Source organism: Leucopleurus acutus (genome assembly GCF_964270905.1).
Source record: "Leucopleurus acutus genome assembly, chromosome: 9".
Classification (NCBI taxonomy): domain Eukaryota; kingdom Metazoa; phylum Chordata; class Mammalia; order Artiodactyla; family Delphinidae; genus Leucopleurus; species Leucopleurus acutus.
The window spans coordinates 108,179,305-108,197,093 of NC_139144.1; the positions used below are offsets into that span (position 1 = coordinate 108,179,305).

A 17,789-nucleotide genomic window follows, 5' to 3' on the forward strand; every position below is an offset into this window, starting at 1 on the left:
ACTCTTGCCCTGTGCCCCAGGTGGGGTCAGGCACTTAAGGCCCCCAAGGCCCACTTTCTTTCCGATTCGAAGCCCCCTTCTCCAGTGACTACGGTCAACCCGACAGGTTGGCTGCCAGGCGTCACCCCATCAACACCCTTCCAATCGTCTCCCGACGGTTCACAAGCCAATGTTCTCACCAGGGAAGGTGGGAACTGCCTGACATCTATAAAGCCAGGTGGGACGGGGCGTCGGTCAGGTGCCGGGGCTCAGAGCTCAGCAGCCCTCAGAGCTCCTCTGACCGAAGGTGGGACTGGGGTCTGGGGGCGATGCCCATACGCGCCGCCCCGCAGCAGCCGGCAGGCCACACAGCCCTCCCGGCCTCACACGCGCCACGTGCAAGGCGGGCAGCCGCATTGCGGCACCTCCGTCCGCGCCCGGGACCCACGTTTCCGCTCTCCCTTTTCCACGCCCTTACCCACTTGGCTCCCCCACTGGCAATTCCAGAAGGAGCCGGAGACACCCCTGCTCTAGTCCGGCCTGCAGGGGCCTCGGTCAAGGCTCCGATCCCACCACATCCATTTCTCCAGCCAGAATCACGCAACTTTTGGGAAAGTGTGATTTGAGACGAACCTCCTCTCATAAGACAAGCGCTCGGAAGCCCAGGAGGCACGGCGTACGCCCGCCACTACCACTGATCTATGGAGGCTGGCGTCACTCTGTGCCATGCTCGGCCAGGCCCGCTTCCTGGCCCTGCGGCCACAGCATCTGGGTCCAGGCGTGAGAGAAAAATAACACAGATGCCTGCGCCACGCTCTCACTTGCGTGTGGTCTGTGCAGGCAATCTAAGGGGCCCAGGCGATGGGAGGCCCAGCACTGACTGTGCTGCCGTGGGCGGCTCTGTGCCGGGAGCCTCATTTGCTTCCACTCAGAATCACTGCTTAGCCGTCCACAAAGACAGCTCTCCACACAGAGCGCCGTCTACACAGAGCCGTCTACACAGAGCTGCCTACACAGACAGCCGTCTACACAGACAGCCGTCCACCCAGAGAGCCGTCTACACAGACAGCCATCTACACAGACAGCCGTCCACACAGAGAGCTGTCCACCCAGAGAACTGTCCACCCAGAGAGCCGTCTACACAGACAGCCATCTACACAGAGCTGCCTACACAGACAGCCATCTACACAGACAGCCGTCCACCCAGAGAGCCGTCCACACAGAGAGCCGTCTACACAGAGAGCCGTCCACACAGAGAGCCGTCCACCCAGAGAGCCGTCTACACAGACAGCCATCTACACAGACAGCTGTCCACACAGAGAGCCGTCCACACAGAGAGCCGTCCACACAGAGAGCCGTCTGCACAGAGCTGCCTACTCACTGTATCTGAAGGATGCAATGGCTCCATCTTTCTCAGAACAACCCTTTTCTCAATGACACTGTCCTCCTCCACATAACCTTGACCCCACCCACTGCAGTGACTTCCCGAAGGCCATCTGCTGGGGGACACCTGCTGGTTATAGGCGGGGGGTGGAAGGTCCCCTCCCATGAGCGGGACTGCCTGCCGGCCCATCGCGCTGTCCTCCAAGCGCAGCTGGACGGGGTCCTCATGGCCCTGTGCACGTGACCGTCCACAGAACTGCAGGTGGTCTGGTGCCCCCTAGAAAGTCAGGACCGACGGTCCACGTGGGGCACGAGTAGCTAGCGGCAGTGATGGCCGATGCTCTGCGTGCTTCCGAGGGGATGGAAAGCAGCTTCCAAGGAGCTCGGGGCAGTGACACGACACAGTAGGACACGGTGTGAAACAGCAGTACAGGATGGGACACAGCAAGACAGGACACAACAGACATGACACGTGGCAGGAAACAGTGTACGTCATGCTCCCGGGCGGGAAATGGTGAAGGCGTGGGCACGGAGTCCAAGCGTGAGGCTCCGGGCCATCAGGGCGAAGAGAAACGATGGCCTCAGCAACTCTCAGCGCCTCCCGGTAGGAATCCTGAGAGCTCCCCGGAAAACAGCCTTTACCCTGGCCGTGAGCTCCGAGGTGTATCGTGGAGCTTCCTGGCGGAGAGCCGCAGAGAAGCTCCCTAACCGGCTGCAGGTGTGCTGTCCCCCGAGGGCTCCTTTCAGTGGCCAGCGTGGACACGTCTTGGGGAACCTCCAGGAGTGGCTGGTGAACCACCCTCGGCACTCAGGCCTCCAGCGCCAGCTGTTCTCCAGTGGTGTTCTGGCCACATGAAGGTAAGTCTCAGGTAAGTGTCTGAGAGGCACAGAGGCCGCCAGCTGTGCCTTATGAGGATGGTATCTGCCAGCGATGCTGTGCGCGGGGTGGACGGGGTCACGGCAACAGCACAGCCGCAGGTCAAGTCCACGACGGTTCAGGACTCTTGCTTCCACGATGGGTGGACAGTACAGCAAGTGGAACCATTCATTAACCTGGCGCTGGGAACCGTTTCACGCGTTCATTTTTTTTTTGGCTGTGCCGCGGGGCATGCGGGATCTAGGTCCCCGACCCGGGAGGGAACCCGCGCCCCCTGCGGTGGAAGCGCAGAGTCCTAACCACTGGGCCGCCAGGGGAGTCCCTCACTCAATTCATTTTTAGAACAACAAAGTTGAAAATCCACCAGGGCCTTCAAATAATAACACATTCTAGATTTAATTACAGATAAACGAAATCTGACTTCTTAAATGATGAGACATTTCATATTCAGAATGGAAATTACCCCAGAGCATGAGAATGTCACTGTCTCTCTGCATTATTTTAGAAGAAGAAAGTTACATGATCATTTGGTTCTTGAGAATGTTTCTTTAAAGTCGAGAAAAAGGAGGACTCGTGTGAGGGTACGCTCCACTCTCAGGTTCCAGCCCAACCCAGGTCGCCGAGTTCTGGGCCAGGTGCTTCCTCCCTCCTTCCCGAGGCGCCCGCCTTTCTGGCTCCAGGTGGGAAAGAGCCTTAACTGGGCGTGCGTCCCAAGGGGGCTGGGCTCAGACACCCAGGGCTGCGCTTCTTCTGCAGCGTCTTCGAATGTCTCCCGAGTTCTTCAACCTAGAAAGACCCTCAGAGCTCTAAAAGGGGTCCCGGCTTCCAGGTGGACACGTGAGGTATTTACAACATGCGGTGGAGACGTTCCAAAACACTGTGAAACACAAAAAATGATTTCCACGGGAAGATGTTAAGGTTAAGGTTACTTCTAGGACTCTGAGTGGTCCCAGCTCTCACCCAGTGGGCCGCCTTCTGGAGGTGCCTGCCCTGTTGGACTTCGGGCTGCCTCAAGAAAGAGCCGGTGACGGGAGCCGAGCGGGCCCGGGTCCCACTGGCAACCAGACCCCGTAGCAGGTCCCGAAGGCTGACCAGCGCGAAGCAGCCAGCAGACCCTCCGGCCTTTCCCCTCGTCCTGGGCAGCGTCACAGGGGAGCGGTCATGGCTACAGATGATGACCTCAGAGCTGGGGACGGAGCAGGCTTGCTCCATCTCCTCCACCAGCAGCAAAGCCAACGCAGAAGCGCTGGGACGGCCTGGACAGTCAGAGGTGTGTCCAGATGGGCGGGGGGAGGGGAGGGAGGTCAGGATGAAGTTTCTACTTCCGTATAAACGCACTTTCAATCAGGACGCCTCCATTCAGGGCGGCTCCTGAGCAGGGCACGCACGTTTCGAGCGCCCACATTTCCCTTTTGTCCACATCACTGTTCCCGCCGACCACAGACACCGTCTGCGCCCCTGCATGGCAAAGCCCCAGCGGGCGGCGGGTCTGGAGACCTCTGCAGGTTCAGGTGGGTGTCTGGGGATGTCTGTCTACAGCAGCCAGAGGTTCCCAAGCACCTGCATCACAGCAGCCCCCGCGGGGCTGGTTCCAACACGGACTGCGCCCCCTCCCCAGAGGATGGGCCTCAGGACACCTGGGGACCCAGGAATTTGTTGTTGTTTTTTTTTTTTTTGCGGTACGCGGGCCTCTCACTGTTGTGGCCTCTCCCGCTGTGGAGCACAGGCTCCGGACGCGCAGGCTCAGCGGCCATGGCTCACGGGCCCAGCCGCTCCGCGGCATGTGGGATCTTCCCGGACCGGGGCACGAACCCGCGTCCCCTGCATCGGCAGGCGGACTCCCAACCACTGCGCCGCCGGGAAGCCCAGGAACTTGCATTTTTAACAAGTTCTCAGTCGATACTGATGTGGTCGCTCTGGGGGCCACACGCTGAAAACCGCCGTCCTAGGACTCTGCAAAGGGCCATGGAGTAAAGAGTGCAGCCTTTGGGGCCACACGGTCATTCTGCCACACCGCTCCCCTGCGCAGAAGTGAGAGCTGCCAGCCAGACGCAGACGTGGGAGCCTGGCTGGGCGCCAACCGTGGTTTGCCCAGGAGCCGCAGGAAGCCAGCCTGGCCGAGGGCCGGCCCTGGGGGAGGAGGGGGAGGCCTTGTGGGTCGAATGGGCAGTGACGGGCGGACTGGGAGGAGGCTTCCTGCTGAGCTGGTGCGGATCCAGGGTCCGGGGTCCGGGGAAGAGGCAGGGCTGGGAGATGCAGGAAGGGCAGCACGGGGGCTGGAGGAGGAGCCGGTGGAGGTATGTGAAGGGCTGGGCTGCAGGGGCAGTGGGCGGCGGGGTCCCGGGCAGCAGCCCGGGCAGAGCCCTGGCAAGCAGGCGGCCCCTCTGCAGGGGCTCCGGGCCCGGCCTGCCCTTTCCTTTCACTCCCTCACTGTGCAGGAGGAGGAAACGAGGAAGCCGGAGAAGCGCCAGGGGTGCTGCCCTTGCTGCCCCGTGGTTTGCTTGTCTCTGCCAAGGTCCCTAGAATCACGGAGGGCCCAGCGCAGAGCAGCCCTGCCCCAAGCTCTGCAGCTAAGAGAGGTGAACAGCAGCCCCTGCAGGACAGCGTCACTGTTCTCGTTCTTAGAAGTCACAGGGTCAAGAGAGGTGAACAGCAGCCCTGCAGGAAGCCCCGCTGACGGCGTCACTGTTCTCGTTCTTAGAAGTCACAGGTTAAATAAAGCACTGCACCCGGGCGTGCACCTGCAGGGTGTGGCTCGCCGTCGTCCAGCCGGGACGTCTATACTCGCTCCTCATGACCAAGTTTTCTCCAAGTGGCAGCTTGGGTTACCTCCTCGAGGGGCAGTTTGGGGATGTCGATTTGGTTGTGACATTGGCAAGACTTTATCTGTACCATTCTATCCTGTAGGAGGGAATCCTATCATTGCTTTGGCTGAAGACTTTTCATTGTGAATTTGCTTTTTCATGCTTTGCAATTGTAATAAGACAAGGTGTTGACAGAGAGCAAACTGCCTTTAAATGGAAAAGGAGGACTTGTACAACCACCTTAATCAGCACGAGGGCATCGACCCCGCGGGCGTCCTTCCTGAGCTGCCTTCCCCTGGGCGACCATCCACACCGAGGCTCTGCCCTCACGATGGGGCCTCGGTCCTCGAGCAGGAGGAAGTCCGGGGCAGACGGTGGCCACACACCTCCCTCCCCCTCCAGGAAGACCTGGGTCCACGTTTAATGACCACGCAATGGTCCCATCAGCCTGCGACCCTCCCACAATCCTCACACACGGCCGGTTCCCCTTCGTCCAACCCCACGAAGCACCAGTGCAGCTCCGGCCACACGGAGACCACCACGCACTCCGGGCAAGCAAAACTGACAGAAATCCAAGGTGGGCGGTGACAGCAGCCTGCCAACCCTGCAGAAGCCAAGTTTCACTCACACCCAACTCCTCCTCCATTGTTTAATCCCACTGCGACCCCAGGGGCATAATTACCAGTCCCGTCCCACAGAGAAGGAGCCGGGAAAGGAGCCGTCACACGACGGAGCTGCAGGACGGGGGCTGGGACTCAGCTCTGAACCCTGGCCCCCACTCTTGCGGGTCTGTGTCCCCAGCTTCGGCTGCCAAGAAAGAGCAGAGGGGGCACCGGGCCAGGCTGGGACGGAGCCCGTGCAGACTGGCTCTTAGCGTGCAGGCGATCCTGCAGCCAGCTCGCCTGGGAGCCGGCACCCACCGTGTGACTCCTCTTCCCACAGAGGGGGCCGTGGGAGCTGCTCCAGCTGGGCTCACACGCCATCCCGTGGAGCCTTTTGTTTGCTGGCTGATTTGCATGTCACATACTCAGCATCACCCCAAGGGCTGCTGTCCCATAACACAGCCACCCGCGGAGTTACCGCAGCTCCCCGAGCACACGGTGCCTTTTCAGACTTGTGTCTCAGGGCCAGATGGACTTGGGGTACCAACATCCCCTGTGACTTAGATGGACTTGGGGTACCAACGTCACTTGTAAATTAGATGGACCTCAGGTACCGGCGTGCCCTGTAACTAGATGGACCTGGGGTACCAGCGTGCCCTGTAACTAGATGGACCCGGGGTACCAGCACACCCTGTAATCAGGGGCTCACTTTCAAGAACGGGCCATCGGAGCCTCAGTGTCGCTGTGCAGGAGGAAAATGGGCAAGTGGGTGGGAAACAAGCCCAGGAAGGCAGCGCTGGCCTCAGCAGCCTGCTAACAGTGAGACCTGCCTGTGACAAACGTCCCCACCCGTTCCCAAGGGCTTCCTGCCCAAGTGCCAACAGACAAAGCCAGGCCCAGCCCCTGCCCCCCTGCAGGGGGCTCTCAGCTCCTGACCCTCTGTCCTGCGGCGAGAGGTGCCTCTCCTGATCCCAGCATCTGCGGGACCTGCCCTGGGCCAGGCAGGTGACCGCCCGCGGCTGCCAGGTGTGCGGAGGGACTCCATGCTGCAGATGCGTCTAGGAGAAATGGTGAGGCGCTCAGACACCGAAGGACTCGTGGGAAGAATTTGTTAAACAGTTAGGCGTCACAGGGCCTCTGAAATTCTAGCATCAGAACACCTCAAGTGTCAAAGACCTGAGCTTGGCCGTAGAGCTGGTGCGACGGCCACCCAGGAGGAAGGAGGCCCCCAGGTCTGCGCAGGGCTCCAGGCTTACCGACCCAGCATCGTGGGGGCCAGGGAGGGTCTGGGCTGGGAGCCTCCACTCAGACCCCACCTGGAGCAGCCGGCCTGCAGAAACAGGGAAACACGTTCATGGCTGCTCCGCTGTTGCGCGCCCTCCGCCGTTGCCATGGGGACTGGTGCAGCCAGAGAGCCCCGGAGAGGCGGCTGGGACACACTGCGCTCGCCCAGCTGTGCGGCCGGGGGCAGGGGGGGCCGCTGGAAACTGCTGAAGGAGGCCCCAGCCACGGGCCACACTGTCCCTCCCCGCATGCTGCCGGTGGCCCGCCCGTGCTGTCACCGTGTCTCCTCCCGCGGGTGCCTGTCTTGCGCTGCGGCCACAGCCCTATTTTTAAAACCAGCCACCTCCCACTTAGGTACAAAGACGCTCAGGTTTGTGCTGAGAAGAGGAGGAACAGCGTTCACGTGCCGACGAAGCGTCACAACGATCAACCGTGGGAACAGTTGTGTGACTTGGAAGGACTGGGGTTTTGGACACTCACTAAGCAGAAGGGCAAAGGGACAGCAGCGCGTGTCCTCTGCGTGTTGCTGGGGGCCCGGAGCCCCGGCACTGGACACAGCGTCCACCTGAGCCCTGCACGTGGCGGGTCACCTCCTCCAAGGGCGGCCGGCTACGCCCTGACCACTGAGATCAGCACTGAGCCCCCGGGGCCGAGGGCTGCGGCAGTGGAGGGGGAGGCCCACGTGTAGGGAAGGAGTCTGGCAACCACATCCCAGGGGCAGCTCACAGGACCCTGCCCACCGGGGGCCCGCGTGCCAGGCCCGCTCCTCAGCACGCCCTTACCCAGCACTCGACTGTCCTGTGGATCAGGGTTCCTGCGTCATTTTCACACGAGCCAACTGGGACTTAGCCCCAGAGCGCTGGGCCACAGGTCACAGGGCTGGGCGGGGCCCGTGTGACCGAGAAGTCTGCCCTCCGCAGACAGCAGCTGCTCAGGTGGCACCTGCCCGGCTCGGGTCAGCTCGGGGCCACCGGGGCCGCTTCTCTCCAGCTGCACCTGCACGTGTCCCTCTTGGAGACTCGGGGCCCCAGACGCACATGGGCCAAACCGCACTTACCACGTCCCCATAACACGTCGTCCTGTCCTGAGTGCTTCCTGCCCCCCCCCCCCCCGCCACTGCCCAGCAAACGCCCCTCTGCCCGGGTGACCCAGCCAGAAAATCTGGTGCCCTCAGCTTGGACGCTTCTCACACACCCAGCACCGTCATCATACACCAGGTCCAGCAGACGTGTCCCCAGGGCCCCTGTGACCTCACCCACGACGTCGCCGTGTCCGCATCCGTGACGCGTGTCCCTCTGGACCACACAAACACCTCTAGCGCACCTCGTCTCCCCATACATCCCTCGAGCTGAAGCCGGGAGCTTTCAGAAGTGTCATGTATCACAATTAAAACTGCAGGTCTGAGCCCGTCGCACCCCCTCGTGAACCCCAGTGCTCCCGCGAGATGCCTCCTCCAGGAAGCCCTCCCTGCCTCCCCAGGCTGTCTGGGCCACAATGTCTCTCTTTCCAGCAGACTCCAGGCTTGGAGAGGACAAGACCTGTTGTGTATGGTTCTCTGTGACTCCTGGCACCAGCACAGAGCGGGAAGAGGGAAGGAGAAGGAAGGAAGGAAACGGGGCTTATAAGCGTGAGACTACAAAACCCACCTTGACAACCACAAACAGACCCCAAGGATGTGCTGGGCATCGTGTCGCCAACTCCCAGATCCAGGGCCCCGACCCAGAGATGCAGACATCCCGCTGCTCGTACGCGGAGGCCTGGCTGCCGGCGGCCTCAGCTTCTGTCTCTACGGCCTCTCGGGGCCTTGTCTGGCCACTTAAACCAGTTCCCGTCCCGACCCGTCCAGCGCTCATGCCCTGCCTGGTTTCTCTTCAGACCACTCCACGTTCCCTGAGGTGATGTGATGTGCAGTACACCATCGTACGGTGTACTGTCTTACAGTATGTTACGTCGTACTGCTGCATACAACACTATGCTATAACACACCATACACCACGTCACGCTATATCGTGTACTATACAATGTCAGGTAATATCAAATAATTACGTGATGACAAAATTATATCATGTGGCGGTGCACGCGATGCGACACTGCCTGACCTGGCATCTTACTGGACGACGCTGTAGAGTGTGTCACATCACGCCCTGCCGCGCCATATTACATCGCGCTGCATGTTTACGTCCTCCTCCTCCATCTCCCCCGCTAGGCCGCACCTTCACCAGAGCCCAGTCTCTGCTCCGTCACCCCAGCATCCCCACTGCCGGCACAGGGCCTGGTACTTGGCCGCCCTGCGTTGGTACCAACCAATGACTGGTAAGTGGGAAACTGGCCTCGACTAAGAGCAGCTCCGTGAGACGCCTCGACCCCCGAGACAACAGGACGTAGACGTCCTCGGCGTGGACACCTCGAAGCTAAGCCGGCCCCTTCCCACTCCCCGGTTCTGCACTCGCGTTTGGCCAGGGAGTAAGCAGGCCAGCCCGGTCCACATTTCCACCCTCGCACGCCCAGCCCCGGCCAATGCTCACAGCTTCCAGAACCTGCGTGGGTCTGGCCCCCCAGGACCCCCAAGCTCTGGGCTCCACTCCCGTCCCGACTCCTCTGCCTTTGCAGGATCGCATCGTGTCGGCATTTGGTTCTGACACTGACAGCTGCCCACGAACAGCCCTCGGCTCTGGGCTGCATCCAACTCCGGGGCAGCCAGCAGATCCCAGGAGGAAAGGGAGGCCCGTGCGCTGAAAACGCCTGTTCTCAGCCTCCCGTCCACTCTGCTGCGGGCTGTAGCAGTGGGAGGGGGTGCCCCAAAGAAGCCAGAAAATGCCTTTCTGGGACCGAGGATGAGACAGGAGATTCGTCTGCAGACGGGTCTCCAAGTCTACCCGAACAGAAGCAGATTCTGTCTTCACGTAAGTGTGAAGAGGGAGCAGCCCCGACTGTTGTCACAGGAACTTCTTGAGCTGCGCTCTCCAAAAACTGAACTAGCCCCCGAGTGACAGCGTGTTTTCACTGTTAACAGATTCATTGTTTCCAGTAGCAAGAGCGGCACCTTGCCACCCGCCGCGTGTTCTGCAGCTGGTCGCGAATCCATCCAGGACGAGGCCGTCACCACCCCTGCTTCCTCCCGAACAGGCGTGAGGACCGCGGCTCTGTCGTTAGGCTCCTTCCTCATCCTCAGGAAAAGCACAAGCACCCGCTAAAGCAGGGGCTCCAGGCCACAGTCTCTCTGCGGAGGGGGAACGTCCACTCGGCCATGTGACCCCCGGCCCAGATGAGCCTCGTTCCTGGACGGCAGACACGGAGGGTGCATCCGACGGCCAGTGGGAGGACGGGCCTCTGTCGCGCACTTCACTTTGGAAACACACAGTCTATCCACTCAGCGAAATAAAGCAAGCTCGTCCCTTCCAGGTAACAACCCAGGATATACGACAGACAGAGCTGGAAAATTATTCAGATTCTTTTCCGGAATCGCCCTGTTGGAGTCTGAGACCCTTGCCGAGTCCCCAGACCCCCGGCCGGTTTCCTCTGCTGCCCGTCTTCCCGCCTCAGTCCTCAGGCGCCGTGTCTGCCAACCCGCCTGCTGAAATGGGAGCAGCAGGTGAGCTGACCCTGCAGGGCCCCCTGCCTGTTGCTGGTGACCCCCGAGGTTCAGCCAGGCTTCATGGGCCCTTGACCTGGAACCTGCCCGAGGCTGTGAGGCGACCGCGCCAGAACTGCCTGGAGAGCTGAGACCAGGCCGCTCCCCGCCTCTGCCACGGGCCAGTCAGCGGACCCCGCAGGCTCCCTGCATCCCACCACGAGCCCACTGCCGCTCTGGCCTGTGTTCCTCATCTGTGTCACAAGGCACAGATCAGGAGGAACCCCGACGCCGCTTCTACCTAAACATCCTCCGATTCTCACGTTCCGTCTTGGAGGAGATGAGAGTCCCTGTAGCCTTCGGCTTTTCCCAGCTTTTAACAGGCGTCCCGCTCGCCTGCAGAGAGCACGGTTTCTCAGCAGCGGGACTGCACAAGCGCTTCCAAAGCATCCTCCTCAGTCTCGCTGAAAAAGCACAGCCTTCTTTCCAGCTCCAGGGCTCGCCAGCCCCTCTAACATCTATTCCGGGCTCTCAATCACAATGAAAGCGCACTGGCTGCAAGACCGGTTCCGGGCACCTACACGCACAGCTGCCGGCCCACACTCACAGGTGCAGGCACTGCATCCCAGGCGAGAACGGAGGGTGTGACCGCAGCAAGCAGGCCGGGCCGTCAGGGGAACCTGTGTGTGCAGCTGGCGCTGCCGCAAGGAGCCCCTCCTCCTCTGGGTCAGCAGCCTCCTTGTTCCGGGATTCCTTGTGCAGGTGCGGGCACCTGGGCCACTGGCCAAGCCCCTTGGGTGTCAGGAAGGCAGCGCTGACCCCACAAGCCGCCATGAACTCGCTGAGCCCTTCTCATGGACCCAAAGGCTCTGCCACGAGTTGAGTCGGGTGAGAGTCAAGCTGCCGGCCCCGCCCGGCCCCGTGGCTGCCCCTTGCATGGCCCCCTTCTCCCCTCCAGCCCACCTGGCACGCACGCTGGTCCTCAGAGCCCCCCAACAAGCACCCAGGTGAGGCGTCCCCTCCTCTGAAGGCCGGGCTCTGCAGACGTCCCTGTGGCCTGGGCCTCGCGTGGTGCTCCCGTCAGGGAGAAGCCTGGTCGGCCGTCCAGACAGCTGCGCTGCGTGGGCATCACAGCAGGCGTCACTCCGATCTCCCAGGAGCGACGGCATCACACTTTGCAGAAGGACATGCCTGCCCCCTTCACCTGGAGGCTGGGCAGAGCTCACGGTCCGGGTGGGTCTTGGCGTCCAGCTGTCCCGGTTCCCAGCCCTGGGCCTGCACCTGACAGTGTTTAAAGGCATCGTTCTCCAAACGGGAGATGCTAGGATTTAAAATCACGTGTGTTACTTGAAATGAGCCCAGAGGGAGAATGGAAGCCGAGTGCTGAGGCCAGAGCTTGGATTAGACAGGACGCAGCTGGTGCTGCTAAGACCCAAGGGAGACAAGCCTCTGAGCCCGGCCCACCACCTGCCGGACAGTCACGAGTCAAACACCCCAGCAAAGAGGAGCTGAGGCCGAAAAGGCCCCCGGGAGGGTCGCAGACACGGCCGATCTCAGGGCAGGAGGGACGCGCAGCGCACGCAAGAGGCCACGGCCCCGGGGACCACGGGGCAGGCGTCTCCGTGGGGCGCGGGGCGCAGCGCGTGTGCTTCCTCTAAAGGTGATCAAGCACATCCTCCCTGAAGGGAGACGCACACACGGGTTAGAAATACGCTACTTAAGCATAAGCTACCGAGAAAGTGAAGAGTGAGCAAAGGACTTTTCTGTCCTGCTCAACTTGACTAGATGACGTGGCCACGAAGACCGAACGTAACCACCAGTTTTCTCTGTGTGCTCTCGCAGGAAGTGTCTCCTGGGAACCACTGTTCACTCACACCTGACGTCCACGCCCAAGTTCACTAATTAATGCCCAGGAAAGAACCACCCGTATAAGGAAACCCACGGCATCCACCTCTCAGGACAAACACGGACCATGTCTGACGGGGACAGATGTGTCATTGGCTACATGACTCTTCATTAAGTTCTGTACCACCCTGTGCAGAACAGGCAAAGGAAATGCCCTTTGAACTCATCATAGGGTCACGTCTCCCTTTGTTGGTAACAAGAGGGGCGCACAGCGCAGCGCCAGGAAGCCCCACGGTGAGAACCAAAGGCAAACGGTCCTGGGATGTGCAGGGGCACCGACACGCGGGCGGAAGGCTGTGCGGTCTGTACGCGGCCCATCCTGCCGGCCCAGCCCACACTGCCACAACAACACTAGTAAGATTCCACATCATCTTCTAAAACTGGAGCCATAAAACGTCCTTCTAAGTTCAAACTCTTCCTGCTAACACGGGGTCACGTCCACCCCTAGGAGGACCCCGCACTGGAGGAGGCTGCTTCTCCGGGTGGCAGCAAACACGCCCTCAAGGTGGCCGGGGTCGAGGTGCCACTACAGTTTGGTATTTCTGCCGCCAAACGCTCGGATCCTATGGTCACAGACTCTTCTCCGTAATCCTTTCCCTGTATAGCATCAGGTACGTCCACAACACCACGAAATTATTTAAAATACAAAAGAAACGAAGTTTTAAAATTATGCACGTGTGTCATCCATTTCGCACAAGCAAGAAACACCCTGGCTGGCACAGCTGTGCTGGTTCACGAGAACGTAATTCAGAAACTTGAGTATTTAGAGGGTTGGCGATACGACACTCAAACCGCACGTGCAATTTCCCCCTCGGTACCTGACGTGAACACATTTCAAATGACCAAGGAAGCAGACTTCAAATAATCAACCTCATTTCCCACAGAAAGCAATAAAATAAATGAAATGCTGTTGTCGTGAATCTATTGTCACAATTCTAAAAGATAAAAAGACTTCGTTCCATTTCATTCCATTCAGAGCACCCTTAAGTTCCAGCAAATCCAATTTTGAAAGTATTACTTCCCAGCACTGGAATGAATTGCCAATTATGGAACAATTGTTAATGCATTTCTGGGTAAAAAGTGATAACTGATTTGGTCTTAAATATATTCAATAATCTCTTATGCTGAGGAACGAGGACCATAAAATGGGTGCTGTGCAGGGAAAGAGCCCGTGGTCACAAAGGGTGAAGCCATTGACACGGAACTCCGCTCCTTTTCAGCCAGCGGAGTGTTTAGAATGGAATCTGCTGACTTCCTTTCTCCGGAACCCCGGAGAAAGGCTGCTCTGCTCTGCTCTGCTCTGCTCAGCTCAGCTGGACCCCGAGCTCCACCCGTTACAGTGAAATGAAGCCTAGGAGGCATGGGGGCTGGGGGCGTGCGCGTCAGCTCTCCACAGCCTTTCTGGGAAGTAGCACAACTCCGCAAGGAATTCTTCTTTAACCAAAAATTCTGTTCCCCAAATCATTCCTTTCAGCAAATCAGAGTTCCTAAGGGCATCAAAATATCCTACAAGGAAAAGCCAACAGCAACCAAAATAGCGAAGAGCTACAGTTTGTTCCACCAAAGAGGGTGTTACAGCTATTTTTATGCCCTGTTGACCATCACTGGATAAAGAAACTTTAATAGACGCCATAAGGTGATACCTCAATGGACGAGAACTAAACGCCCAGATCTCTAAGTCAGCCCAAATACCGTGCTGCATTGTACACTGGGGTGAAAATGTAGGTTTCATTAAAAATAGTTCATATATTTAGCCACATACAGGATTGGCTGAAACAAAGGGTCATTTTCTGCTGCGTCTGGGTCGGTGCATTCAGCCACTGCGCTTACCAATGACCATAAAGCACGAGAGTCCTTCCCACTGAGTTACTGGAAAACGTGAGGCTCAGGTTCTGTTACGTTTCCTATACTTTTCTTACTGGGCGGAAAGACTGTACATTTTACACAATTTTCAGTAGCTGAAAACAAACGTGGGCTGCAGGGGAAAGCAGCCTTCGTACACACCCCGCGTTCTGCGCTTTGCGTTTTTCATTCAGTGACACACACCGACCACACGCTGGGACCCCCCCACCCCCAGAAGACCTCAAAATGCGTGAGCGGGTGACGGGCTGGGCTCTAAGAGGGACGCCGAGGTCAAGCACTGGGCTACTCAGACCCTCGTCCCGTGCTCTCGTGGGCCAGGTGGACACGGTGAAGCCCGTGCGAGCTGCTGGGCTGGGACGGGACGGAAAACCTCAAAGCACCAGGGCATTGTTTTGTCCACACGGGCTCTTCGCAGAGGCCGGAGCCCCGCCCCTACACCACCTTCTATCCGAGCGAGCAGTGCGGTCGCCACCCCCCACCCCCGGGAGGCCAGCCACTCCCCTCCGGGCCCCACCCGATGAGTATCGGGGTTCTGGGGAGACGGCTGTCCTCGGAGCAGCTGGCCCCCTTCCCCTGCCCGGGCGGGTGCGTGCGCTTGCGCGGAAGCAGCCTCACCTGCCACCTTCGCAGCGTCCGCCGCTGTCACGTTCTGGAGGTTGGCGCGCACCCTGAAGGTCACCGCTGGTCCCGAGACCCTGGAAGAGACCGTTTAACAGGCGTGAGAACCGCTCAGCACACGGGCCTCCTCCCTGAACGCCACACGCACCCCAGGTGCTGCTCGTCCACACGCGACCTCCGCGGGGGTGGCTTTGCGGGGTCACTGTGACTCTGTTCCCAGATTCCAGGAATTCTATCCACAGGCTTCGCTTTTCTAACACACACACGGCAGGGCTCTTACAAAAAGTTCAAATCAACCCCAATATCCAACAATAACAAGCAGATATTCTTGCAAGGGAAAAAGAAAAATTGTTATGGAAACTGTTTTCAGTATTCTGTTCCCAAGGGAGCCGCAGGAACCAAAAGCAGAAAGGAAAGAGACGGGTATTTTTAAAATTCTCCTGAAAGGAGCTGTTTAAAAAACTTATTGAAATCTTTAGAACTACTCAGTAAAAAAATAACTGGCAGGGGGGCTTCCCTGGTGGCGCAGTGGTTGAGAGTCTGCCGATGCAGGGGACACGGGTTCGAGTCCTGGTCCGGGAAGATACCACATGCCGCGGAGCGGCTGGGCCCGTGAGCCACAACTACTGAGCCTGCGCGTCTGGAGCCTGTGCTCCGCAACAAGAGAGGCTGTGATAGTGAGAGGCCCGCGCACCGCGATGAAGAGTGGCCCCCGCTTGCTGCAACTGGAGAAAGCCCGCGTGCAGCAACGAAGACCCAGCATGGCAAAAATAAATAACTTAATTAATAAATAAATAATAATTAAAAATGAATATCTGATAAAAATAATTTTCAAAGCTTTTTAAATACTGTGTTGCACATGACTTTGAAAAGTACATCCCCCTTTCAACAACTGATTCGTCTGAAGCGCGGCAGGGAGGCCGCCTTTGTCAGGACTGTCCCAGCTCCGCATCTCCTGGGCCGTCATCTCCCGGACACAACCCCCAGGAGCTGGTGTCGAGGGGGCCGGAACGGCGCGGGCCGCTCAGAGGTGGCCCTTCCCGTCACACGCGTGGTTTCCAGGGGCTCCTGGCCGTCACGATGCCCCTGGCAAGGCAGCTGCTCTTCTTGGTGATCGGTGAAGTTCCCCACGACAGGCTGTGTTCAGTTCGACTGCCCTCCCCTGGCCCAGGGGCTGGGCCTTCCTCGCTGATGCCATGCAGTCTTATCAGTATGCACAGATTCAACCACCGAATAACACCGCCGAGAACAAAACCACGTGCCTGCCATCTGCTGAGCCTCCGTGCGCACGGGAGCTTCGCGTGTACCGTGTTTAATCTCTCCAGCAAAGCAGGCGCCGTCGCCTCCATTTACGACGAAGACCCTGAGGACCCAAGGGCTGTCCTCCCTTAAAGGGAGCCCAGCTGAGTCACAGGTGACGCCGCCAGGCCGCCCGTCACCTGCATGTTCTAACCTGGCCCTGCCCCCTGCCGGGCCTCCCAGCCACTCCACGCCAATTCCAGCGTCTATGACGGGATCATTTCAAAGGCGCTCCTAATAAGGGTGATGTAAGGAAAAGTGCACGAGAGTGAGACTCAAGTGAAAGGGACCGCGCTTGAGAAGAGTTACGTGGAAAGGACAGCGACACTCTCAGAAACGGCAGAAACGCCGCTAGCAGGAACCAAATCACCGAGTCAGGCGTGTGCCACGTGCCACCTCCTCTGCATCCACTCTGTCCCCTCCCCTCCTTCCCGAGCGCGTCATCCAGAGGCCGGCCCGCTGCTCCAGGTCATGGGAGCTCAGACCACGCGTCCACGAGCCTCAGGGCTTCTTGGCATTCAGGGGCTACCTCCACTCGTGACCCTCAGGCGGCCTGGGTCCTGTCCCTCAGGCGGCCTCTGGCCCAGCTCCCTGGCCAGCCGGGTCCTCTGCAGAGGGAACTGCGGAGCCCCCAGGGGTAGCATGGCCGTCGTTCCAGCACCGCTGCTGTCGGACGTTCCACCCAGGAGCCTGGGCCTCGCCGCAAGCGCAGCGAGCGCTCCTGAAGCAGCTCCTGCCGTGGCGCCCACAGCTCTGGTGGCTCATCCAGCCACGGGGCCTCCCGATCACCTCCCTGTACAAGGAACGTCACCACGTCCGGCAGCAGCGCCACCCTCCCTCTCCACCCCCGCTGTCGCGGCCGAGCCTAGTCTTCCCGGGCCCCGCCCGCCCCCCCGCCCCCGCGTGGCACCCAGAGGACCTGTCCGACCCTCCGCCCACGTCGCATGCAGCGTCCTCCGTGGACTCCCCAGGCCCCAGGGTCCGAGGGGGTGCAGCAAACCCCTCCCTGGCCCCTGCTGGATGCTCCCGGGGTGGACAAGGGGGCCTCCCTGCCCCTGGAGACTTCCTGCCGCGGCGTCTTCCCCCCTCGCCGTGGGAATCGGGTTCTGCCCCCTCTCAGTTCCAACCCCAGTTCCACAGACGCTCTGAAAACCGTCGCTCTGGGACCTCCTAGCAAGTGCAGCGACTGCCTGATGTCTGTGCTTGAATTAAACATTAATTATTGTACAGATCACTCGCGTGACGACACTTCCCGCCGGCGCCTGACACGCGTGTGGACGGTGGGGCTACGTCTAGGACTGAGTCCCGACATCTAGCGCAACTGCTTCCAAAACTAGGAGAAAGTCCTTCCCAACTCGAGCGTCCACACCCACCACCAACGCACTAACAGCAGATCCGCGCGGCGCGGCTCTGGGTTTACGCGTGGCTTCTGGGACGTGTCTAATCTAAACCACGTCTGCAGAGTTCCAGGCACGTGGGACCCCCCAAATCTAATCTTCCCTCCAGTGCCGACGGTTTTCTCTAAGGATCTCACGGATGTCCCTGGATTCCCAAAGACGGAGCACACAGGGGTTGTTCACCTGCCCCAACACTTGCGGGACCAG

At 59.6% G+C, this 17,789-nt stretch overlaps 1 protein-coding gene across 1 annotated transcript in view; it reads right to left on the reverse strand.

Annotated features, from left to right (window-relative positions):
* The window catches only part of PTPRN2 (protein tyrosine phosphatase receptor type N2), a gene marked incomplete at both ends in the record, with an annotated part of 672,304 nt that overhangs the window by 388,486 nt on the left and 266,029 nt on the right, over positions 1 to 17,789 (reverse strand). Inside the window, one exon of the mRNA XM_082845910.1 lies at positions 14,884 to 14,963. Within this exon, the coding sequence (XP_082702036.1) occupies positions 14,884 to 14,963 (80 nt within the window). The remainder of the gene's footprint in view (positions 1 to 14,883; positions 14,964 to 17,789) is intronic.